Source organism: Astatotilapia calliptera, chromosome 23 (assembly GCF_964374335.1).
Source record: "Astatotilapia calliptera chromosome 23, fAstCal68.1, whole genome shotgun sequence".
Classification (NCBI taxonomy): domain Eukaryota; kingdom Metazoa; phylum Chordata; class Actinopteri; order Cichliformes; family Cichlidae; genus Astatotilapia; species Astatotilapia calliptera.
Window position 1 is genome coordinate 28,168,548 of NC_137443.1, and position 26,882 is coordinate 28,195,429.

Consider the following 26,882-nt stretch of genomic DNA (forward strand, 5'->3'; position numbering starts at 1 on the left):
TTTTGTACGTGTTTTGAGTTTTTATGTGCTTCTGAGTTTTTACGTGTTTTGGAGTTTGTACGTGCTTCGGAGTTTGTACGTGTTTTTACGTGTTTTGGAGTTTGTACGTGTTTTGGAGTTTGTACGTGATTCAGGGTTTGTACGTGCTTTGTCTGTAGGGGCCACCGTAAATATACTTTTATTTATTCACTCCACATAAAATGTAATAAATAAATCATATAATACAAAAATTTACTAGTCACATTTCAACTTTTAACTATTTAAATATTCAGCTTTTTCCTTTTACAAATTTAAAGTGAAACAACACAAAACACTGCAAACCACAACACAATTAAATGTAAATTATAATATGAAAACAAAAAGAAGATGCATATTCTCTGTCATATGGGCCTGCATGAATAAACTTTCTGAATCCTTTATCATCTGCAACTGAAAATAGTTGTGGATGATTACTATACCTTTCTAATGTGACGTTTTTGTCCCTGGCTCTTTCTCTGTCTCTCCCTCCTTCTCTATTCCTGTGCTACTGAGTGTAACTACCGCCCCTCCCCCCTCTTCCCAGCGTAAAGCACAAGGCTGGCATGCAGAGTGAGAGAGGGTGAGAGAAAGGAAAAAAAAAAAACATAGCTCACGTCAAAGATCCGGCTCTAACAACCATTTCGTTCGCGACTGACCCATCACTGCTAGGAACATGCCAAAGTTGCTGCAATATATTCCTAACCTGTAGGAATGTTGACCAATCCCTGGGTGGGAAAGAGTAAACAAAGATGGCGCATAGAAGCAGAGCTGATACTATGTGTGGAGGGACAGAAACTGTGTTGTATGTAAGCATGTAAACACTACAGAGAGTAAAGTTAACAGTAACCGTATTTTATCTAAGTAGAAATTCATTTCACCAAAACAATAACGTGGCGCACAGTGTGACGTCAAAAAAGGCGCACACCTTTGACCTGCGTTTTCTGTTTTCTTCATCCACTCCTAAATGCAAAAACAGAGTTTTCGAAAATATCAACCCTGGCAGGTGTTTTTAAAAATCTCTGTTTTCAGTGACCGAAAACGCCGTTTACGTGTGGATAAAGGTGCAAACGCATAGAAAAATCTGCGTTTTCAAAAATACCCGGGTACGTAGCCTTAACATGGATTTATAGACCCTACAACCAGAAGTTGTGTGATTTGATTCTCAAAAGACATACTTTCATATTTCCAGCATCCATTGGGCTTTTTCTTGTTCTTGGTAGTATTTTATTACCATCAGCAGTATTTAGATCAAAAATAATTTAATTAAAATTTAGTCAAGATTTGAAATAATTTACTGGGAACTATTAGGGCTGATTAAATTAACCAGATGATACCCCGCCTTCTCATTATTACAGACCTGTGGCAGCATTATTGTGGAGATGTAAGACCGATTAATCAAGTCCAATGGGAGCTTGATACCTCAGCGGTGATGTGCACTGGGAGGCTGTGACTGGGATCCATGCAGCTGTGTGGAGAGGAGTGTGACAGTGAAGATGAGCGCTGGGAACCTCGGAGTGAAGCTGAGCTTCGTGTGAACGCCGGTGGGATCCCTTTGTAGCGCTTCAAATGGGGCGCAAACGAGACCTGACGCCTCTCTGCTGCTGCTGGATCCTCATCAACTCCGGTAAGAGAGGCGGCGAAAAAGATTGATGGGATTTATATGGTAAAAATCAGCCGTGACTTCCCTGTAGGAGCACGTTGAAAAGCACCGAGGCTTTTAGTCATCTCATGGGGATTTCCTGACTTTATAACTTTGTTGCCTCCCTTTTACTTAAAGGAATCAGTGACTGTGAGACTTGGGGTACATCTTTTGCTCTCCCGTTTTGACATGATGCATTTATAAAGCGGTGTTGCAAATTAATCGAGTAAGGGAAGGCTGTTAATCATCATATCGCATATTCCTGCAATGTTCTGATAGTGCAAAAGAATATTTGAAACTTGTAGTCCTTTATTGCTGGCTCGTATAGAAGGCCAATAGTCATTTATTCACATTCGCATTTATTATTACTATGATCAATGCACTAAAGTAGCATTTTAAAGGTGTTTTATACAATCTGTGTTGGGGCATCTACACAAAGGGCTATGCTGACTTTAAGTAATTTTTTTCCATGTAACTGTGCTACACAAGTAAAACAACATTACAAGTGAAACATTACATTTAATGGAATTTACTTAATTGCTATGCTTTTAAGTGGTACTGTTTAAAAAAACGTTTTCTGTTTTTTTGGAGTGTATATTCATAATGACTTCATTTAAAAATTAACATCCTGCAGAGTCAGGATTGAGCTTAAATCCCGATTCAGTACACAGCAGACCCAAACAGGACTGCAAAAGTTCAGTTAGTCTCCACTCATTTAGATGTGTATTATGTGTTTTTGACGCTGGCACAGCACAGGAAGCTTTTTGAGGCAAAAAACGATCAGGTCTGTGATGCTGTCACTTTAAAAACACTTCTAAATATCCAGGTTTTAATGCAAAAACGTGTAAAACAGTGTTCAGTGATCTGTTTTTGTGCGTGGAGCGGAGCAGGCATTTGTGAGCACTCAAAATTCTGAACACATTTTGCACATTTGTGACCGTTTTCATACCAATTTCTCTCAAAAGGTATCAGCTGGTATCAGTGAAAAACCAAAAACTAACATGCATATATGCACAAACTATCTGGAATTAATGACTGCTTTCAGGGTATTTCAAGAGGGATGAGCGAATGTTTAGCCTGTTGCAAAAGTGGTAATAAGGCATTTGTACTCTCCTGTGAAAGGTTTATTTACAATTTAAGACCTTCAGTTTTATTGTGCACCTGTAAGTCTTTTTAGGTGCTTAAAATTACACCCTAGTTTCAGAAACTGACGTGGTAGAACAGTGGGGAATTAGTGTGACAGAGCGTTTGGAGGCAGGAGTCGGGGCTAATCGGAAGAGTTTAGGTGAGTAGGAGAAAATAGAAAAAGCTGTTTATCTGGTGCTGGGGCGGAGCTGAGAAACAGCATATAAGCTGCAGCAGGGGTGGGCGAGTTGGCACACCTGAAATGAAGCATGGAGAGAATAGAAGAGAAGAGGGTGAGAGAGAAAGAGAAGTTCCTGCTAAAGTGGCAGAAGCTGAGGCATGGGAGACAAATTAACCTGAACCCTAGACCCCTTACAGTGAGACAATCCTGTGGCTCTGTTAAACTTCATGCAGTTGAATGACCACTGATCACCTACAGCAAAGGCAACGATTCTGAGAAACCTTAGTTGACAGAAAACTACGCATTTACCTTTTATTTTGGACCATTTGATGGACAAAACTGTCTACGATGCTCAAGTAAATAAGTCCCCAGTTAACAAAACAGGTTAGAAATGTTGGCTTTTTACTCTTAGTAAATTAGGACAGATAAAACCCCTGCTTTGTGGTAGTGACATTGCCCTCATTGGCTGGGCATGAGGAGTCACTGAGTGTGAAAATAATACGAGTCATATGTCACAGGAAGAAGAAATGTTGAGATTACCTGAAGCACTGCCAGCCTCAGAAATGTGCTATACAAATAGAGTAGTATTGTATATGCAGATAGTACTTTATAAAACGTTGAGAACAAATCTGATTTGTTTTTAGACCTTTTAGATGCAGAATTTTAAGAAATCGTGCCAAGATTGTAAAATGTTTGATCCTGAAATAGAAATGGGAAGTATTCTTTTTGTATTTCTCTCATGGTTTTTGTAGTGATCACTTATGATCCTCCATTTAGTGTCTACATTTGGTTAAAATCTGAAAACCTGTCTTTCCAGGCTTTTAATAGACTTTAATTCAGACTCATCTCAATGATTTCCAATTCATGTGAACCCACTGAGTGATTTTCCTGCTAATTAAAGGTCAGTGTTTTCAATGTTTGACATTTGTGACAAAGTTTTCTCTAATATCCCGGCCACATGGAGACCGTGATATTAGATATCCCTACTAGATTCGAAGTGGAGTAGTTTCTCAAAAAAAGAAAAAAAGAACAAAAAGAAAGATCAATTGTAATCCTTTAACCCATTCTGATAGGTCCACCAAAAATGTCTGCCAAAAATGTCTGCAGAGCTACTTCAGTGTCCTGAGTAATCGCTGCATCTTTGGCTTAGCCTGTGACATCCATGTAGAGCAGGGCCCTATTCAAGAAAACTGGCTTTAGTAACCCAGACATGAGGAAAACTCAGTTTTTTTCTAAACAAACTTAAATTGTCAGACCTTACCAAACACAGAGTTCCTTTTTGTGTCCTCCCCTCCTGCTGCACCTGAAGCTGGATATACTCGGAGTTGACAGGATTTAGTTCGCCCATCCAAGTTCCTTACAGTTTTTTCTGATTGCTTAAACCCTAACTGTGATTCCTGTAGCACAATTTCTAAAACTATTCAGACTTATAGCAAAACCACTCACTGAGTTTGCAAAACTAAAAGCACAAAAACTGCTTTGCACTCAGTTTGCAATTTTGTAACACACACTTTGCAAAACTGTAGGCACAATTCACTGCACAACACTCAATTACCAAATTTCCAACACACTCCTAGCAAAAGTATACACATGTATGGCTATCATTAACACTAATTTGCCAACTGTCTGGCACACTTTCACATGTGAAAACTTTTTTAGATAATCAGTTCACTTTGCAATCAGCCTAAGCACTACAATACAGGTAAGCTGTGTGTGCGGAGTACAATGGAGGGAGCAGGAAGAGTGAGAAGTAGAGGAGGCCGAGGAAGAGGACGTGGAGGTGAAGAAGTAGGATGAAGAGGACGACAAGGACAAGGAGGAGCAAGAGGAAGACGAGGAAGGGGGAGAGGAAGATGAGGAGGGGGGAGAGGAAGGGTAGGAAGAGTAAGAAATAGAATTGCTGATGACATCAGAGCTACAATAGTGGACCATGTAATCAACCGTGGAATGACCCTGAGGGTAGCTGGCCAACGGGTCCAGCCTAACTCGAGCCGCTACACTGTAGCAAGCACCATAAGGACATCTTGAAATAAGAATCGGTTAGTACAGTCACTTCGCACAAAGATTTGTAGCACTGCCGTATGCCAATGAGAAACACACCAATACCATTGATGTAAAAATACTGAAATTGTTACTTTACAGAATTGCTAGATGACCAGATGCTGGGGCAGAGGAAGCATGTTCACTGCAGACCAAGTAACCCATATAGTCATTATGGCGATTGCAAATAATCCTATACTTGGAAATAACCACTTGTGTTTGTTTTGATGTGTTTGAATAAACACCAGTACTTGAAGTTTGGATCCCTCTATGCTTATGGATCTATGACAGAAGTATGAGCTCAAACTGACATAGCCTACCTTGTGCACAGAGAAAGCAAAAGCCAGATGTGTTTTGTATTCATACCATCAGTGTGCAGTTGGCGCATTGTGTGCTTAGTAGATGATGGCTTGTGTGTACTGTTTGATACGGAAACACCATTTTTACGAAGGTGTGAAGAGTTAATCTAGCTGTGTTTGCTTTTGCAAGAGAACTACAATGTTTTGATGATTGGGTGACAGGTTTTCTTATTTGTGTGAAGAGTTTTGCAAAATTAGCCAATAGTTACAAAAAATGTGCTTAAGCAATCAGAAAAAACTGTAATCAACTTTATTGTTTCTGCTTTAGCTGCCAAAAATATAAACCTCATGGGACCGTTTTCTGCCAATATGGCTTCCATTTCATCACCTTTGTCCACTTCTTGGCCGCAGACTATTCATGTCACCATCATCTTTTTGGGCTAGGTTTCACCAAAGTTAGTTAGCTTCTCTGTTTTCCCTTTTTCCTCTGATTGTTTGGCCACAGGTTGTCATCAAAGTAAAGGAGACCAACATGCTGCCAAAAATGTCTGCAGAGCCAGCAATATTTGTCATTGAGACAGAAAAAACAAAATTATAGATGTTAAAGGAAAAGTTCAACATTTCTTCTAAGCTGGTTGGTGTTACTGTCATGTTAACGCTTTGCAAAAATGGGATTTGAATTCGGCATTTAGTCAGAGGCCTGCAATGTGAAGCAGGATTTGGTCTGTGGAAGCATTGGAAGTCTGTGTGTTTCCTTAAGTCCTTGACACAACTTTATTCTGTAATTCAGTTTTATTAAATTGCTTAATTTTTATTCAAATGAATGTGGTCCATACTTATTTGTGAAATAAATTTGAACTTTAAGCCTATCGTTCTATTTTTGTTCCAGTACATAAGACTCAAATGGCCCGATCACTCAGCATACAGTTTCAGAAGCTTTGAAAAATAAAACTTAAAATTATATAGCTTAAATAACACCGTATATTTTCTTAAAAGCAGAATGTCAAAAAACCCGTAAGGACCTTCTTCTCAAAACACATGGAGGACATCCTGAATATCAAAGTCAAGTAATTTCTCATAACAGGGTCGGGTAAGGCTTCTGCCGAGACAATGTTATCGAGTTAGCAGGACGCCACACACACCGAGCCGACAGGCTAGCAGATGACTCCGGCAAGACCAGAGGTGGAGGTTTGTGCATTTATATTAACAATGCTTGGTGCATGAACTCCACTACTACTGAGAGTCACTGCTCACCTAATGCGGAGTTTTTAATGGTCAAATGCAGACCTTATTATCTCCCCAGAGAACTCACTTCGATCATACTCACTGCCGTGTATATACCCCCCAACGCTAATGCTAGGTTGACCATGAAAGAACTTTCTGCAGCCATTAACAAACACCAGAATAAACACCCCGAGGCTGCTATTACTGTTGCTGGCGACTTCAACCACACCAACTTAAAGACAGTCCTCCCCAGATTCCACCAACATGTCTCCTGCCACACCAGAGGAGACAATACTTTAGACCATGTGTATTCCAACCTGGCTGCAGCCTACAAAGCCACACCCCTCCCCCACATTGGACAATCGGACCATCTCTCCCTGTTCCTCACACCTAGGTATTCACCACTCATCCAACGTGTGAAACCTGCTGTGAGGACAATTAAAGTGTGGCCAGAGAGCCTCATCTGTACTGGATTACATCTCCAAAACCACAGACAGTGTCACCACCCAGAAACGGATCACCATGTACCCCAACCAGAAGCCTTGGATGAACCGGGATGTTCGTCTCCTCCTGAAGGCCCGCAACACCTCCTTTAGGTCAGGAGATTCACACGCCTACAGTACAGCCAGGGCTAATCTAAAGAAGGGCATCAAAAAAGCCAAACACCATTACAAAAAGAAGGTAGAAGAACACTTCTCCAACTCCAACCCCCGACGCATGTGGCAAGGACTCCAGACCATCACAGACTACAGGACCACCAAACCCTCCCCCGCATCTTCTGATGTCTCCTTCCTCAACGAGCTCAACAACTTTTATGCTCATTTTGAGCGAGGGAACCCCACAACCACAACCAAAGCAGATGTGACGCCAGACCACCAACCTCTGACTGTCTTCCCCACCGATGTAGGAGCGGTGCTGAGCAGGATCAATGTCCACAAGGCTGCAGGTCCTGATGGCATCCCCGGGTGTGTTCTCAGAGCGTGTTCTGGGGAGCTTGCAGGAGTGCTGACAGACATATTCAACCTGTCCTTGGCCCACGCTGTGGTACCGGCCTGCTTCAGATCCACCTCCATCATCCCGATACCCAAAAACTCCAACCCATCTTGCCTCAATGACTACTGCCCAGTAGCCCTCACCCCCATCATCACTAAGTGCTTAGAGCAGCTGGTCCTAGCACACTTCAAATCCTGTCTCCCCCCCACCCTGGACCCCCACCAATTCGCATACCGCCAGAACAGGAGCACAGAGGATGTAGTCTCCATTGCACTGCACTCTGTCCTCTCACACCTGGACAACAACAACACCTACGCCAGAATGCTGTTTATAGACTTCAGTTCAGCATTCAATACAATCCACCCCTCACAACTCATCAGGAAACTGACAGACCTGGGCATCAGTTCCCTCATCTGCAAATGGTTACTGGACTTCCTGACCAGCTGCCCCCAACATGTCCGGCTGGATAACCACTGCTCATCTACCATCACAATGAACACCGGTGTACCACAAGGCTGTGTGATGAGCCCTTTCCTCTACTCCCTCTTCACCCACGACTGCTGACCTGCTGATGGTTCCAACACCATCATTAAGTTTGCAGATGACACCACGTTGATTGGCCTCATCAGTGACAACGATGAGGCCGCCTACAGGGAGGAGGTGGATCGTCTGGCTGAGTGGTGCAACACAAACAACCTGCTGCTTAACACCGAGAAGACTAAGGAGCTCATCGTAGACTACAGGAGGAATGCTGACCCACATCCACCCATCCACATTAAGGGGATGACTGTGGAGCGTGTGAGCAGCTTCAAGTTCCTGGGAGTCCACATCTCCGAGGATCTCACCTGGACGACCAACTGCTCCAAGCGGGTCAAGAAGGCTCACCAGCGCCTCTTCTTCTTGAGGACTCTGAGGAAGAATCACCTGTCCTCAGACATCCTGGTGAACTTCTATCGTTGCACCATCGAGAGCATCCTGACCAACTGTATAACAGTCTGGTACGGGAACTGCTCTGCCTCGGACCGGAAGGCGTTGCAGAGGGTCGTGAAAACTGCCCAGCACATCACCGGAGCACCACTTCCTGCCATAAAAGACATCTACAGGAAGCGGTGTCTGAAAAGGGCTGGGAAAATCATCAGAGACCCCAGTCACCCATCACATGGACTCTTCACCCTCCTGCCCTCTGGGAGGCGCTACAGGAGCCTCCGGACTAAGACCACCAGGTACCGGAACAGCTTCTTCCCCACAGTTGTCAGACTCCTGAACTCTGCCTCCTGACATCTGACCCACGTTAACACATGGACTGAACATACACACACCCACAATGGACAACTGTACCCTCAAACACACAATAATAACATGGACTGAACCACCACTCACAACCACTAGCACTTTATATAGCCTCTGTAGAAACTATCTACACCCTCACTTATCTTAACTGCACTACTGTATAGCTCTGTAAATAATCATTCTGTACATACGATAATTTTTAACCCTACAACTGTTTACAACTTGCATAGTTCCCATTTCTGTATAACTGTATATCTCAGATTTCTGTAAAGTTATTTATTTCATATTCTGTATAGTTTTTCATATTTATATCCTGTTCATATCCTGTACATAGCTTGTACTCACTACAGCCTGTACATACCTATAGTTATAGAATATTCACAACATACTTCATACCGTGTACATTATAACATACCATATTAGACCCATTTCTGTAATATACTTACATATCTATATTATTGCTAATATATATTGTAATATATAGGGATGGGTACCGGTGTCCGGTGCCATGATGGCACCGGTTCTGACATAAACGGTAGTAACCAGACCGAAAAGCAGCGCACATTTCGGTGCTTTATTTCGGTGCTTTTTTTTCCTGAGCTGTGATACACTTCTAGCCAATCATTTTACATTTCCGAGGATAGCAGGCGGGTCCAGGTACGTACGTTCTTTTAGAGCAGAGCTACAGATTAAAAATGCCCAAGGCGAAGCGGTCAAAAGTCTGGCTGTACTTCACAGCAAAATATGCAAACTCAGCAGCCTGCAACAAGTGCTTTAAGCTGATACTGTGATAGTGTCAAAGGAAGTAACACCTCGAATCCGATGAAACACCTGGCGACGCATAGCGGTTTTTTTAAAAGCCGAGAAATGCGCCGTATTTGATAGCTTGCTGCGAGACCCCACACCGAGCGCATCTACTGCGGGTGTGGTGCATGTTATCAGACCCGGAGTTAGCAACATCCCCAAAAACACGAAGAGGAGAGTCCTGGCCCCTAGCCCTGCCAGTGTAGCAGAAATGATGACGGATGATGATGGCAGCAGCAGCCGTTCTTCTCTGCGTGAGTAGCTTAATGTTGTTCGTGTGTAATTTACGTTGAGTAGGCTAACCACGTTATTACATTAATGCAGGTAAGGTGAACTAGCAAACATCATCATAGCTACATGCGGCTGTCTTCTTGTTTGATGGCAGATACTCCCTTCACCCTGGCCAAAACGGCTAAACATGAGAGGTTTTTGGATAAAGTTTGTGTTTTTTGCATTGTTTAAGCACTGCTTCCAGCCAAGAGTGATACCATATATGCCCCATAGCCGCAGAAAAGGCTAACATTGTTATCTTTTTACAAAAACCAGCTGAACATGAGAGGTTTTTGGACCAATTTTGTGTTCTCCATTCTTTAAGCACCGGTTTGAGCACCGTTTGAGCACCGGCACCGTTTCAAAAGTACCGATTTGGCACCGGTATCGGATAAAACCTAAACGATACCCATCCCTAGTAATATATCTATATCACTAAAGCACCTCTGAATGGATGCAAACTGCATTTCGTTGCCCTGTACCTGTGCATGTGCAATGACAATACAGTTGAATTCTATTCTATTCTATTCTAAATATCAACAAATGAAGAAATCAGGAATTGGGCAAATACTTTTTCTCAGCACTGCAGATGGCTATCCTAGCTGAAAGTTATCTCTGTGTACTCTTCTGGTTGTTATTTTTTATTATAAGACCTGTGAGTAAAAACCATTGAGGACTTGTAGTGATTCTAATGATCCAACCGTAAAGTGAAGCACGCTTGTTTACAAAGCTGCACACCCAGTGACACATTTAAAAGGTGCATTTTAATTAGTGCATTTGGTGTGAAAAAGTAACGGATTATAGATTTAACATAATCTTAAGTATTCAGGCAAAAAAGGATCAACTCATCCTTCAGAGAAACTGAAGCTCACTGATAATTCTCCACACAAATTAGCTTAAACCTTAATCATGTCCTAAATGAGACACAGCAGCCGGGGTCTTTATGCTAAATCCAGGGACACAAACTGCTGCACAATCCAACAACATATCTGTTTGTCCTCCACTGGCACAGCCTTACCTGAGACATCATTTTGCCAGTTATAAATAGCCAATGTAATCAGAAAAACTGGCATCACATTTGCACAGTTTGTGCTGTTGGCTCGCCGTTTCTTGCTCTGGCTAATCCTAAATTGCTTGCTGGTGATGCCAGATGGCTCGCCAGAGTTCAAAGCTGAGACAGAGAGTGATGGAGGGCTTTCTAGATGCAAGCTGAACAGAAAAGCAATATAGTTACCATCGGTGTTCATTTATCCTGAAAGAGAAATCACATCTGATACAAAAAGGTCAAACACTGAGAATTAAAGAGTTTTATTTCAAGCGTGAAAGGACTCCCCCGATGAGTTATGAACGCTGGAAAACCACACTCAGTGTTTTACAATAACTTCAATTATCTCTAATGGTTTGTGCGTAAGATCAAATTAAATCCAAGTGTAGTAGATCACATCCTAATCTTTGAAATTTTATGAACAATAAAATTCAGGTAATAGCTTTTCCCCCAGAGACTGGGTACAGTATCTCTCTCAACTGTAATGACTTTGGTTTAAGCGAGGTATGAGTGAAAATGCAGACTGGTCCTTAAAAAAGGCTGGAGGGGGAGAAAAGTGAGGAGATAAATCAGGAACACCCATGACCCATGGGGGAAGAGGAAGGTCTTCAGAGAGGAGGAATGTGAAGTGAAAGTGCTGAAGAGTGCAGATATTTAAATGTTTCTTTCAGTTTCTACACAGCAAAAGTGCAGTGAACAAGACAGTGATTAAGCCATCAGTGAACAAACTATTTACTGTAAATGAAAAAGTTTTAAAGAGTATAAGAGCTATGAAGAGCTTTTGGTGCTTTCTGGTCGGTGGGACATGTCTGTGGTGCCCATGACCACAACAAACCGAAGTCTTGTGATCTCTGTAGTGCTTGAAACAGCTTACATGGGATTTATGGTCCTGTATGTGTATTTATTTTGCCTCATGTAGAGAGAAACTTCAGCGCAGTGCAGAAGTGCAGCTCTCCAAAGAGCAAAAAATGACGATAGAACTGTGTGCAAGTAGAAGGGTAGAGTTCTAAGCCATTATTTCTAGCAGGCTGTAAATGTGTTCTTTTCTGCTGTAATATTGGTAACCAAGGTATGCAGAAGACCATCTCTGAACACACACATGAAACCATGAGGCAGCACAAGACCACACCGCACTGAGGCTACAGTTCTCATGGGCTCACCAAAACTGGACAATAGAAGATTGGAAAAATATTGCTCAGATGGTAGGGTCAGAATCAGACATAAAAGGATGGCTCCATCGTGCCTTCTATGAACAGGGGCCCGTTCTTCGTACCTCGCTAAGTAGGTTAGCTGGATTTGATTGTTGACGATTTCGCGTGATCTTGGATCGTTCGGTTCCCCGAAGCTCATCCGGGACTTGCTGCCATAGCAACAGAGCCGTAAGCGTAAACCTGCTCGGGAGCAGGTTTACTTTATGTAAACAGGATTAGATCGCGGCCACTCAGGTATGTCCGCTTCATTTATACAAAAGCAACAGCGATATTCCACCACTGTTTCACCATAAATAAATAACATCAATGTAACCAAAGATAATGCAGCACCTGATCCATTTATTGATTTCACACAGATACATACAGGTTATTTCCTAAAAAAGGGATATGTACTATTAACATTCTATTACATGTATGTGATTATTACAGATGTAATTCATATTTCAGAGTAGCAATTGCAAATTACTTCGTGTAATCAAGATGAGAGACCACGGCTATAAAAGCGAAGGTGGATTTGGGAAGTCTGTCGCAGCCATGTCCTGTCCGTTTACGCGAGCAGCCCATTGCGGAAGGTGCAAGATTGATAAGGAGAGTTTTCAGAATTCAGCGTATATTGCGGGATAGACAGGATCCTTTAGCTCAGCGCGACAGTGTGCTCATAGAGAAATATCGATATTCCCGTGAGGGTATTATTTACTTAACCAACTTGTTGACGAGGGGATGCAGGACCACCACCTGTCTTTGTTTGCTCTGCCCTTTTCTTGGTTGCTGTTATGAACAAACAAACAGATTATTTCAGGGTCTCTTTCCAAGAGACGAAAAGCAATATAAGTGATAAATATTACCATTCTGTAGAATATTCTTATATTTCACTTTTACTTGTTCTCATGTTCTAGTGGGTCCTGTTGTGGCTCTAATGTGAAAGGGGATATAATATAACATAATATAATATAATGTAATATAATATTGGATAATATAGTGTAATATAATAAATCTACCCTACCGCCTACTGGTGTTGGCCAGAGGGGCCGATGGCGCGATATGGCAGCCTCGCTTCTGTCAGTCTGCGCCAGGGCAGCTGTGGCTACAACCGTAGCTGCCTCCACCAGTGTGTGAATGTGAGAGTGACTGAATAGTGGCATTGTCATGCGCTTTGGGTGCCTTGAAAAGCGCTATATCAATCCAATCCATTATTATTATTATTATTAAATTACTTACGAGTTTAATTTGTCAGCAACTTTCTGCCAGCCCTCTCTCCTTGCTTTTGCAGCCTTTGCAGTGTTCCCTTGCGTTCTGATTAAACTCTGAAACTCCTGAAATCCCTCACTCAGGAGTTCTTGCTCTGCTGCCGAAAAATACCGAGCGCGCTCCTTCGACATTTTCGCCGACCAATCAGAGGGTTGCCGATCAATGTTTCTACTATCGATGCGTAGCCCCTTTTACGATACCCAGTGATCTCACATTACTTCATCCAGCTGTACTAATCGTCAACAGCAGGTGTGTTCGGGGAACCGGATTAGCGAGCTCACAGTTAGCGCGATGATTTGGTCTTGGATGTGTCATTTGATCTTGGATGTAGTAAGCGACGTACGAAGAACGGGCCCCAGTTCCGGCTGGTGGTGGTGTTATAGTGTGGGGGAAATTTTCTTAGCACAATTTGGGCTCCTTAGTACCAACTAAGCATCCTTTAAACACCACAGCCTGCCTGAGTGTTGTTGCTGACCGTGTACATCTCTTTATGGCCACAGTGTAGCATCGTCTGATGTCTGCTCCCAGCAGGAATACACACTATGTCACAAAACTCAGATCCTCTCAAACTGGTTCCTTGAACATAGCCTCCACAGTCACCAGATCTCAGTCCAATAGAGCTCCTTTGAGATGTGGTGGAACGTTTGTAAGAAGATGGCGCTGGATGTCATGGCACGCCGTCTCTCGGTTCTGCAATGTTTATGTTTTATGTTCTTAGTGGTGTCCCTGCTAGTTTAAAAAACCCACTCCCTGTTGGTATATGAGTGTAACACGCGGCGACACTAAAGCGGTCGCGCCAGAATGTCACGCTAAAAAGAAAGATTCTTTAAAATACAAGGGGGAGCAAGCGAGTCAGAGTCGGGCACCGAGAGGAAGCAGGTCTGATCAGAAACAGTTTATTACTAGGCCAGGGAGCACAAATAAAAACACCCTTAAAATGTACGTAATAAAATGTTGTCAATCTACTAAAACTAAATAAAACAATTCTAAAACCCGTAAAACTACCATTTTCTACATTCACTAACCCCCCCCCCCCCCCCCCCCCCCCCCGCTATAATTATGCCACATGTTCATTATGGGTCCATCAGCAGGCCAGGAATTCCTTCTTTAGAGCAGAGTCCACGCCAGCCTCGTCTTCGGCAGACAAACAACAGTAGAGACACTACTCACAAATGCAGGCAGAGGTAAACCTCTGCCCTGCTGCCAATCACACACGCTGTCTCTCACTGTTGCCGTTCCATGAGGTCAGGACTGGGTCGCCGCGTCACACTGGCCATCTCGCATTAACCTTCCAGTCTGGGGCCTCTCTCCTTCAGTGCTCAGCTAGCCTGTTTTTAAAAGGTCTTTACACAGCTGATAGGCCACCTCTAGACACACCCCTGCCTCAGCAAGTGGTCCCTATCAGCTGTCCCATGTGCAGCCAGTCCACAGTGGATAAAAACCGTGTCACATAAAACACTAAAAACCATGCAATAGAAACAGAATAAAACCATGCAAATAAATTAGCTCTCTTAAACGCAAGATCTGTATCAAATAAAACTCATGCTCTTCGGGCTTTTTTGGTACTCATAAGCTGAATGTCATGTTCCCAACTGAGAAGTGGCACCCTTGCTGGAACTTTGCCCCACCGATGCCAGTTTCTTCAGCTCCCCCAGGTTGTCTGAAAATTGTGTTTTACCTATTCTAGACCACTCAGCAATTTTATTTGATATTTTAATCCCTAAATCTCCAGCTTCTGAGAGGGGAAAATTGCCCCTCAGATCATCTCGTTATATTAGCCCCGAAGCATTGTTTGGAGTTAAATTACATCTACCTGATGTGTTGGACCCTATTTTTACTCAGGAGTTATGTGTGGACACCTTGACTGCGAATCTTAATAATACACTTCTTGAACTACTGGACTCTGTTGCTCCCGTAAAGAAGTTGAAATGTCAAAAAAGGAACCCTATGCCTTGGTTAAATGAGAAGCTCTTGAACTTGAGAAGAAATTATAGAAAAGCAGAGCATCACTGGAGATCTTCCAGACTAGACATATTTCTCCAGGCTTGGAAGGACTCATTATCTTCTCTTCAATCAGCGATATCGACAGTGAAAGCAAATTATTTCTCAAATCTCATCATGAGTCATAAACATAACTCAAAACTCCTTTTCAACACAGTGTCGCAACTTACAGAGAATAAGTCAACTCTCTGCTGTTCTAATTTGATAGCTCATGACTTTCTTACGTTTTTCAGAGACAGGGCTGAAACACTTAGAAATCATATTACTCCCTCCTCAAGCTGTTCATTAGACTACTCATCTGCTTTGCCTGTTGGTGCTGATAAACTGTTCTGTGACTTCAAGGTTATTTCTCTGTCTGGATTAACTAAGGTTGTAAAAGCAGCTCAATGTACAACCTGTTCTTTGGATCCTCTACCAGCCTGGGTTATAAAGGAACTGTGGTCAGTATTAGGACCCTACATTCTGTTTCTTTTAAATACTTCATTGATGACCGGAGTCTTTTCTGAATGTTTTAAATCAGCTGTGGTAGTGCCGATCTTGAAAAAGCCTGGACTGGATGTTGATATGGTGGCAAACTATAGACCCATCTCACATCTGTCTTTTTTATCTAAAATCTTTGAAAAAGTGGTTTTTAAGCAGCTCACTGAGCATTTGTCAACAAGCAATCTGTTTGAACCATTTCAGTCTGCTTTTAGACCAAATCACTCCACAGAAACAGCTTTAGTCAAAGTGGTAAATGATCTGCTGGTAAATGCAGACAATGATTGCACTTCAGTTTTATTACTGCTGGATCTAAGTGCTGCAGTTGACACTGTGGACCACTCCATATTATTGGATAGGCTTGAACATTTTATTGGAATTACAGGAAATGTTTTATCATGGCTGAGATCTTACCTGCTTGGGAGGTCTCAGGCTGTTAGTTTTAAAAATGGTAAATGGTAAATGGCCTGCATTTGTATAGTGCTTTACTCAGTCCCTAAGGACCCCAAAGCGCTTTACACTACATTCAGTCATTCACCCATTCACACACATTCACACACTGGCAATGGCAAGCTACATTGTAGCCACAGCTGCCCTGGGGCGCACTGACAGAGACTTGTGCAGTGAGGCATGAGGTCCCTCAGGGCTCCTTACTTGGACCATTGCTGTTTTCTATGTACCTGCTCCCTTTGGTGTTCTTTTACATTCTTTTAATGTAACCTTTCATTGTTACGCTGATAACCTGCAGCTTTATGTTCCTTTAACCACTGGAAATTGTGCTGAAGTCTCTAAACTAGAATGTTGTTTTTCTGCAATTAAGGGCTGGTTATCGGATAATTTCTTGCTCCTAAATACTGATAAGGCAGAGTTGATGGTCATTGGGCCACACAAATTTCATCACTTGTCCCAAAATTTCATCTTGAAAATTGATGACAGTGTCATAAATTGCAGGAACAAGGTAAAAAACTTGGGTGTGTGGTTCGACATGGTGCTCTCCTTTGAAACTCATGTAAAAGAGATAACAAAATCCGCCTTTTATCATTTGAGGAACATAGCCAGAATCAGACAAGTTTTGTCAAGCGACACTGCAGAGGTCTTCCCGTATTGATTATTGCAATGCTCTTCTTTCTGGCCTACCAAAGAAAAAGTTTTAGAAGTCTACAGATGGTGCAAAATGCTCGCATTTCAATAGGAACGGGGAAATTTGAGCACATTACCCCTGTTCTGAGATCTCTGCATTGGCTACCTTGTCAGGTTCGAGCAGATTTTAAGGTCCTGCTCTCACCTACAAGGCTTTAAACGGATTGGCACCTACATACCTCTCCAACCTTTTACACCTTTATGTTCCATCTCGTGCTCTACGATCTCAGGACTCTGGCCTTCTAAAAGTTCCTAGAGCCAGAAAAAAGACATTTGGAGAGCGTGCTTTTTCTTTTCGTGCCCCATTTCTTTGGAACAACCTCCCTCAAGATATTCGGCAGGCATGCTCTGTGGAGGTTTTTAAAACTAAGTCGAAGACACATTTGTTCACCCAATCCTACATGTCTTAATTCTATGGCTTTTAGTTTTTAATTTTTCATTGTTTTTAACTTGTATTGTGTCTTTTACCTGTATTGCTATGTATCACTTTCATTTTATTTATCTCTTTAGTTGTACAGCACTTTGTTTGAAAGCACTTTATAAATAAAGTTATTATTATTATTATTAACAGGAGACAGCTCTGCAGCAGCTGTGTGATTGTATCGTGTCAATATAAACTAAAATCTCTGAGGAAACTTTCCAGCTCCTTGTTCACATTTTCCTCATAGAATATAAAGTTTACTTGCACTCGCTAATATTATGATGCATACAAGCATTATGAGAGCTGCATTACATAGAAAATAATAATTTATTATATGTTTTTATGTGAAAGAAGGAAAATAGGATAAAGTGAATTACCTACAATTAGAGGATTCTGGTGTGAGGGGTCTTTTTTTTTTCTTTGCTTAATTTTTTTTGCAGAATTGCACATATGGTTGAAAAGTCTTGAATGCTTTGTGTTCATTTAATTTTTAGAGTTTCTAATAAATTGCTTGCACCTGACCTGACAACACTGTACAGTCTTGAGCATAAAACCTGTTTTGATATGTTATCGTGAAATCAGAGGTTCTGAATTTAGTTTGAAAACCAGCTTTGGGGTTCAGAGTTTTGAGAAAAAGACAGAAACTTTCCAGAAATGTGTCTTAGATTTTGAAAAGCGAAAATCAGATTCTCTCTAAATAAAAAGCACGAGGGACACCAAGTTCTTTGAAGTAGGAAAATATGTTACAAAATCTTTAACTGGTCTTTTATTGACAGGAATAGTTATTGAAGCAAGTGGGTGTTCACCCACTCCGGACCAGGTTATGTCTGCAGCATATGCTACCATGGTTATATACACTGATTTTCATCAAGGATCACCTCTGAAGTTACTCAAAGCCCACTTTCTGGCAGAGGCCTCTGTGTGTGTGATTGACTTTTGCCTGTATAAATGTGTTTTAGTGAGTGAGAGCTTCCTTAGAGATTTGCAAGAAGGTAAAATGAGACCTGCAAAATGCATCAAACTGGATGAAAACATTTAAGGTTTCATGATATGAGTGACTGATTACATAAGATAGATCAGACAAAGGAAGCACTTTTAAACTACTGCAGGATGATAGTCTGAACCCGACAGTGTTGCTGATCTGTCTCTGCCTCTCTATCAGTGCTCTCTGAGGACTGGGATCGTGTTCACACTGAGGACGAGCTCTTCAGGAGTTTGTTTAGAGGCTACAGCAAGTGGACTCGACCGGCGAAGAACGTCACAGACGTGGTCATCGTCAAGTTTGGCCTGTCCATCGCCCAGCTTATAGATGTGGTAGGAAATTTAACCATACCTTCAAAACTTTAAAAACTATTCCCCCTTTCTGTTTTGTGCCATTGCACCTACTAGGGCGTTAGATGCATGGCTCACTCGCTGTGTCCACTTCATTTACAAAAAACAGGATGAGAAAAATCAGATGATGACAACCAACGTGTGGCTGAAACAGGTGGGTGAAAACAAAAACTGGGTCTGAAAGTTAAGTAAATGTAATTCAAATGTGTTTTGTGTCCTAAAATGACATAAAAATGTGTATTCATTGAAAGGAATGGACGGATTACAAGCTGCGGTGGAGTCCTTCTGACTTCAACAATGTGACGTCCATCAGAGTCCCTTCTGAGCTCATCTGGGTGCCCGACATTGTGCTGTACAACAAGTAAAAACCACACGCATGATTCACGAGTCCACCCTTCTCCTCGTCCTCCTTCATCCTGTCAAACTCATCTTAAAATTCACTGAGAGTAGAGAAGCAATGACATCAGTCTATCCCAGGAGGCCAGGATTTGGGGGCTTAGCAAGGTAACCCCAGGTTAAACCCAGGGCTTTCAGCGTTACAGTGGTGCTCTTTACATCTTACCAGATTGCATCGCCACGGTAACTTGTGCTGCACGCCTAACCTTCTTAGGCACAAGTTATGTTTGAAATAAGAGGCTTGCAAGTGCAACACCACCTTCTACTGACCGGTAAGTTCTCTGGAGGACAGCATGTCTATTCCTTAAAGTGTCCTCTAACCTCAATGAGCAGATAACAGAGTAAACATTTTGAGAGGCAGCCTATGATCCTAAAAAATCCAAATACAGTTTTTCCCCCTCATTTCTTTATATTCTATTGGGAAAACAGAGTACTGAGCAACACATAAATACTTAAATATTTTTCACTAATAACAAATAGTATTTCTGCTTCTGGTGCCTAAATAATTATTTCTTGTTATTTCTTTAAATAGTCTTCAGGAATAGTTCTCCAGGCTTCTTGAAGGACATTCAAAGCTCTTATTTGGATGTTTCTGCCTTTTGTTCTGTTCTCTGTCAACATGATCTCACACTGCTTCAATAATGTTGAGGTCCGGGCTCTGAGGAGGCCGATCCATGACTGATAGTGTTCCACTGTGTCTTTTTCTATCCAGGTATGATTTTGCTGCACTGGCAGTGTGTTTGGGATCATTATCATGCTGAAAATGAAAAATGTTATAATAATAATAATGGATTGGATTTATATAGCGCTTTTCAAGGCACCCAAAGCGCTTTACAATGCCATTATTCATTCACTCTCACATTCACACACTGGTGGAGGCAAGCTACAGTTGTAGCCACAGCTGCCCTGGGGCAGAATGACAGAAGCGAGGCTGCCATATCGCGCCATCGGCCTCTCTGGCCAACACCAGTAGGCGGTAAGGTAAAGTGTCTTGCCCAGTTACCTGTTATCAGTTAAACATTTTCCAAATGGTATTATGTGGTAGATCAAAGTCTGAAGGTACTTTTCTGAGTTCATAATTCATTCATTTTGACAAGATCCCCAACACCACTGGCTGAAATGCAGCCTGAAACCATGACAGAGCCTCCACCGTGTTTTAGAGATGCCTGTAAACCTCTCTTGTTGTACCTCTCTCCTCACCTCCTATGTATGTACTGATGATGAACCAAAGCAGAACCAAACATTTCAAATTCATCACTCCTGAAGACCGTTTGCCACAGTTCTTGTTTAATTTTCATACCTCAGCGTTTTCTCCCTGCTTTCCTTCATTAAGAATGGCTTCTGACAGCCACACTTCCACCGAGACCATTTCTGATGAGGATTTAGTGAACAGTAGATGGATCAGTTGAAGGCCCTGGTGCATCTCTCAGGTCCTGTGTCAGGTCTTTGCTGGATTTTTTTTTCCTGTTACTTAAAGACATGACTTTCAGATAGTGTTCATCTGCTGAAAATATGTCTGTATTGTATTTTTCGGGTCAACTAAAGAAATGGATGTGTTTTTGTGAAAGGCTGTTAGTAGCAAAGTGCCTAACGATTTAGTACAGCCCATAATCTTAATTTAGGACATTTTTTATATATAAAAACATATTCCCTCTGTGCAACGCACCAACATCATAAGAAACAGACTGAAGGTTTAAAACAAATAAATGAATTACATGCTCTGTGCCACTTCTCAGCCATGCAGATTATTTGTTTTCGTCGTTATGATTTGTGGGATGGTATTATCTCCTTTAACAACAGGTGTTCCAGATTATCCTCTCCTAAAGATAATAAAGGAAGAATTGAAGCATTGTCCTTCGTATTTACAGAGGTCGACCTGTTCTTACGACGCTTCCCATGCAGATATTTGCAGATATTTCAGGATCGTTTCACTCAGTTTGAACCTTCCTGAAAAACTTGACTATTCAGCTACAACCCTTGAGTTTTCAACCACCATCATGTGACCCCTATCCAAAGAGCAAATAAGCCAGATAAAGATCTCTATAAACCCTGCAAAAACATCTGGGGGTAAATAAGGATTATTAACTCTTATTTTATTTGGATTTAAAATATTGAGTCACGCTCACAGCAGATGCTCAAGGACACACATACTGTTCCTGAACAGAGACGACTTTCTGTAGGTGGACCTGGAAATTATCTGTAGTGATCAATTAGCTGCTTGATCCATAACACAGTCCTCCTTCATTGAAGAGCGAAAGAGGAGTTGAGGTCACTTACATGGAGACAAACAGCTCCATGGTATTTTCTGCATTTTCCTGCATATCAATTGGCGATGCATGCAAATTATGCTGTTGAATAAATGACCCTGATTCTGTTGCGGATGCACGGCGATGTTGCATCACACAGTTTTAGTTGAGTTTCCAGCCCTCGGGGCTCGGGGGAGTATTAAAATTGGTCTGGATGGAGATGAAACTCTCTCCGCTTTCAGTGAAAATGAGCTTGCATCGGTGTCATTTACATTCAGCTATCAATTATTAAGCATAGCTCGTGTAAATGGGCATAGCTCCAGGTTTATTGATTCACCTTCTGAGTTTAAAAACTAATGAAATTAAAACTTTTTACCCTCTTTTCTTGTTAAAGTGCTGACGGGGAGTTCGCTGTCACCCACATGACCAAGGCACAGCTGTTTTACACCGGTCGTATCCGCTGGGTACCGCCCGCCATCTACAAATCCTCCTGCTCCATCGACGTCACCTTCTTCCCCTTTGACCAGCAGAGCTGCAAGATGAAGTTCGGATCCTGGACGTATGACCGTGCCAAGATCGACCTGGAGCCCTTTGAGAACACCGTGGACCTGAAGGTGGGAACACGTGGGTGGAGGTTGCTCTGCTTCCCCTCCCCCTCCACATTCCTCCCTCATACTCTCTTATGATTTCCTTCCTAACACCCCCTGCACCTCTTTACCTCCTCTTATCGGCTCTTCACATGTGTTTTGTTTTACAGAAGAATGCCCGCCAAACTCTCAGGCTGCTAACATTTTAATTAACAAAGTATTTCCCAGCGTCATGTTTCACTGCAGTAATAGGTTCTGGAAAAATTCACAGAATAGTGAAAAAAGAAAAACCCCAAATCCTGGGGAGATTTCTGAGTTGTAAAACGTGGCAGGTTTCTTTAACTCTTTACCCCTTGGACACCTACTAGGACAGGGGTGGCCAACTCCAGGCCTCGAGAGCCAGTGTCCTGCAGGTTTTAGATGTCACCCCGGGTCAGCACACCTGAATCAAATGATTAGTTCATTACCAGGCTTCTGGAGAACTTCAAGAAATGTTGAGGAGGTCATTTAGACATTTCAATCAGCTGTGTTGGATCAAGGATACATCTAAAATCTGCAGGACACCGGATCTCGAGGCCTGGAGTTGGCCACCCCTATACTAGGAGGAACCCTTGAAGCTCTTTTCTGAACTTGGATTTAAAACATGGAAACTATTATAATGGCCTGCAAACTACATCTTAACTGATATACTGAGGTGTTAAAAGGTGTCATTATGGCTACAGGGGAGGTCATGAAATGTTGTCTTTATAGGGGAAAGAGTTAATATGGTGTGATTTTGAAGCACAGAATGCAGAAGTAAGTTTGTTTCTTCAGTTTGACTCCACATGTCTGCATTTGAGATCTCTATCCTGCAACACTTGGAGAGTACGCTGTAACAAAAGGCAGCACTATTTATACAGACAGATACACAAAGGGGTAATCAGGGGCATGAGGCACAGAGGGGAAAACAGGAACAGATAACATGAATGTGACAGGGAAAGTAAAACTAACTGCAACACACAGGAGACAAATGACTACCAAAATAAAAGAGGAAAGAACAATAAACAATAATCATTGTGGGGGATTATTCTCTCCAGTATCTTCATGACTTGTAGGGTCAGCGCAGCTGGCCTGTGGTCATTGGAAGTAGTTGGGTGAGATGTTTTTGTGGACAGGGACAAGACAGAATGTCCTTGAGAGAGTCAGGACCTTATGCAGTTTAAAACTCTGGTTCCTGATAAGACACAGCTGAGCAGCACAACTTTGGGGCTGATGCCATCAGGACCAGCCACTCTGCCAGAGTAGAGTCAAGACAACTCTTTCCTGACTTTTTCAGTTGAGAGGGACATGGAGGTGCAAGCTGTAGGTGCAAAGACAAGGGAAGGGGACAATGTTCATGAGATGAACTGTATGCTGGGTAAGGATGACCAGCAGGGGGAGGTGTGTCAAGCCAAGTGAAGTTTAAGTTGTTGGTACTCTTCTCATTCCACTCCAGCACTAAGTCCCTGCTTTGTTTGGGTCCTGTGAAGATTCTCAGTCCAACCCCTCCTTGTTGTTATTCTGTTATTTCCTGGCTTTCTCCTGTAACAGGCTTTCCCCCTGCTGCTTTAACTTTAAACTTCCTCTGCACAATGTCAGTGTGGCTAAAAAGAGTCTGACTTTTAGGGCTACTGGGAGAGTGGAGAATGGGCAATTGTCAACGCTGTAGGAACCTACAATACCAAGAAATACGACTGCTGTCACGAGATCTACCCCGACATCACTTACTACTTCGTGATCCGCCGCCTGCCGTTGTTCTACACCATCAACCTCATCATCCCCTGCCTTCTCATCTCCTGCCTGACCGTCCTGGTCTTCTACCTGCCATCAGACTGCGGCGAGAAGATCACGCTGTGCATCTCCGTGCTGCTGTCGCTCACTGTCTTCCTGCTGCTCATCACCGAGATCATCCCATCCACATCGCTAGTCATCCCGCTGATTGGGGAGTACCTGCTCTTCACTATGATCTTTGTCACGCTGTCAATCATCATCACCGTGTTTGTTTTGAATGTGCACCACCGATCATCAGAGACTCACACCATGCCCCGGTGGGTTCGGAGGCTTTTCCTGTCTGTGGTGCCGCGCTGGCTCTGCATGAAGCGCCCGCATCATGGACTCAGGCCTGCAAGGTGAGAAAGCCTCTATGACCATTAGAGGCACTGCAGGTTTTTACATGGTCATAAATAGCTTAGTGTAGTTGACTTCTACGTGGTCAAATGTGTATGAGTTGAAGTTTAGGATTGGCTAATTCAATCCAATTAATTAGCTCTCGACTGAGTTAGTGCGGTAATCCACACAGGAAACCACAAAATCTCTGCACAGGTTTATTGTTTTCATTATATGCTTGAACCATTTGGCTGATTTTAATACACATTGCAGAGAGATAACATAGCAGCCCCACCATACATTCACAGCCTCCAAACTCTACTTCTTTTTGTTGTTTAATTGTGGTTGGCAGACAGCTTCTAGGCATTTTACCACCATCTATTGGCAGTAGAAGTATATTGATAATTTGAGGTAGTGGTAAAAATAAGGGAAATATATAATTTAAGGTGACAGATAGTTGTAATCATTAGTTTTTCTGTTTTATATTTTCACAATGTTTTGCTTGTCGTTACAATGTCATTGTAATTTTTCTACAAACCCATCTACCTTTCTTAGGCAACACCACCTGAGCGATAAACTCCTCCCTCTCCAGACTCCGGGCCCCTCCCACAGCATCTGGATCACTCAGGAGTCTGATGTGGATGCTGGAGATGAAATTAACCACTGGGACTTTCATGGTTACTCAAACATGGAGCATTTGGAGAGGTTTGGGTCCCCATCTTGTCTTTCTGCTCGGTCTCTGGGCTATACACTCCTACCACAGACACGGTCCACTGTCAGCTTAGAGTGGGATACCCCTGTGGAGTGTGGTTTGACCCAGAACCAGTGGGACTCTTCTTTGTCTCCTGCTGTCATATCCGCCCTGGAGGGAATAACGTACATCGCTGAACACCTAAGAGCAGAAGATGCAGACTTTTCGGCAAGTATTGGATTTTTTTGGTTATAGATTTGCGGTCAAAAGTTTGCATCAGGGGTGTCAAACATAAGACAGCCTGGGTTTTATATATTTCTCCAAGTTTACTGGCTCATTTTTGGTTTTATGTCTTCTCTCAGGTGAAGGAGGACTGGAAGTATGTGGCCATGGTCGTAGACCGGATCTTCCTGTGGATGTTCATCATAGTGTGTCTGCTGGGGACCGTTGGACTCTTTCTGCCTCCGTGGCTCTCTGGGATGATTTAAAACCAAGACTAGATGTTAAAAACACTAATATATTATATACAAAAGTGGAAGAGCATGATTAGCTTTTAAATTTGTTGCAACAGACGAGTCTAGGAAACTTATTTCATGGAGGACAAAAAGTACAAAAATTAATAATAAAGAGAAATTAATTATTAATGCAAATATTTATAAAATGAAATGGCCTTGATGTATAAAATGGAATATACTTATGTTAATTAATAATAAATATTATAATCTGCTTTATTTATTCTCCATTGTATCTGTAATTTTCTTCACTCTCACATCTGCGTATGTGGTTCTGTTTGTCTGTCTGTCTGGTTGTTTACAGTTTTTCAATTTTGTGTGATGGTAGATAACAAAAATAACTTGAGCTAAATTACATTTTAGTGAAATCTGGTGAAAGTCACACTGAATGTGAAAATCAGTAAAAACATTATATTACCCACAATTTTTTTTGTTGATCGTCTTCAAAATTCACAATAATATACTCAGTGTTGGGAAAGTTAGTTTTAAAATGTATTCCACTACAGAATACATGCCTCAAAATGTATTTTGTAACGTGTTACGTTACTCAATGAGAGTAATGTATTATGAATATTTTGGATTATTACTATATTATCATGCTTTTTACAACTACATGAATGTACTATTGCTGTGTGATTCATTACTATTACTGAAGGTTACTCGCCATACCAATAGCAACTAGATTTTAAAATCTGAATATAAAATGAGTGACAGTAGGGTGGACATTATATTCATCCATCTCTCTGTGCCGGGCCGTTGTGTCAGCATGGTGTTGCAGGAATTGCCGTCTTGTGTGTGACTGGGTGCAGTAAGGAGTGTATGTGATGTGTGTGTGAGCATGCGCGTGAAGGAAACGCGGGGAGCGAAAGAGAAAAATAGAGAGAGTGTGTCATGGGTAGAGAGGGCGACCGGGAGCAGCGTTCTAACGGGCTACAGGCTATGCAGTGTGTTGTCGAAGTGTGCAGTACTGTTATTAAAGCCTCATCTCTTCAGTACTCTCCGGTGCCTCGGCTGATTTCTGTCTGTCTCACTACTCCACAAAAGTGAAGGGAGTTAACCCCGAAGGAGGACAAACTTCGGCCCTGGAGGAAGCATCTCCCCTCGCGTCTCCCGACCACGGTCAGGGGACTGACGGCGAGGAATGGTTAACAATGGTATAAAATCACAGCGATCACTCAGTAGCACTTACACCCACAACAATGAAACGCTTTGAAAGACATGATCACAGAACCTCCGTTGTACCCCGTCACCCCATCACAAACCGTTCCACTGATAACGCTGTATCCACTCCTCTTCGATTAACCCTGGAAGACCTGGAGAAGGAAAATGCACAGGTCTGAAAGGTCTTTCTTGACTTCAGCTCAGCCTTCAACACGATAATCCCTCAGCATCTGATCACCAAACTAGGCCGAGTTGGACTGAATCACCCCCTTGGAAAAATGGACACTGGTCTTTCAGACGGATAGACCTCAATTTGAGCAGAGAGTACATAAGAAATCAAGCACCATTTCATTATGTACAGGCTCTACAAAGGGACATGTCACGAATCCCCCGTTTTCACCATG

The 26,882-nt window shown here is 42.3% G+C and overlaps 1 protein-coding gene across 1 annotated transcript; it reads left to right on the top strand.

Moving 5' to 3' along the window:
- Window positions 1-1,378: 1,378 nt before the first annotated feature.
- LOC113016751 (neuronal acetylcholine receptor subunit alpha-2-like) lies at window positions 1,379-25,536 on the top strand. The gene is made up of 8 exons (XM_026159842.2): window positions 1,379-1,642; window positions 18,592-18,743; window positions 18,871-18,915; window positions 19,013-19,122; window positions 21,798-22,017; window positions 23,635-24,137; window positions 24,670-25,033; window positions 25,168-25,536. The coding sequence occupies exons 1-8, from the start codon at window positions 1,585-1,587 to the stop codon at window positions 25,291-25,293; spliced, it is 1,578 nt and encodes a 525-aa protein (XP_026015627.2). The 5' UTR covers window positions 1,379-1,584; the 3' UTR covers window positions 25,294-25,536.
- Window positions 25,537-26,882: the final 1,346 nt, after the last annotated feature.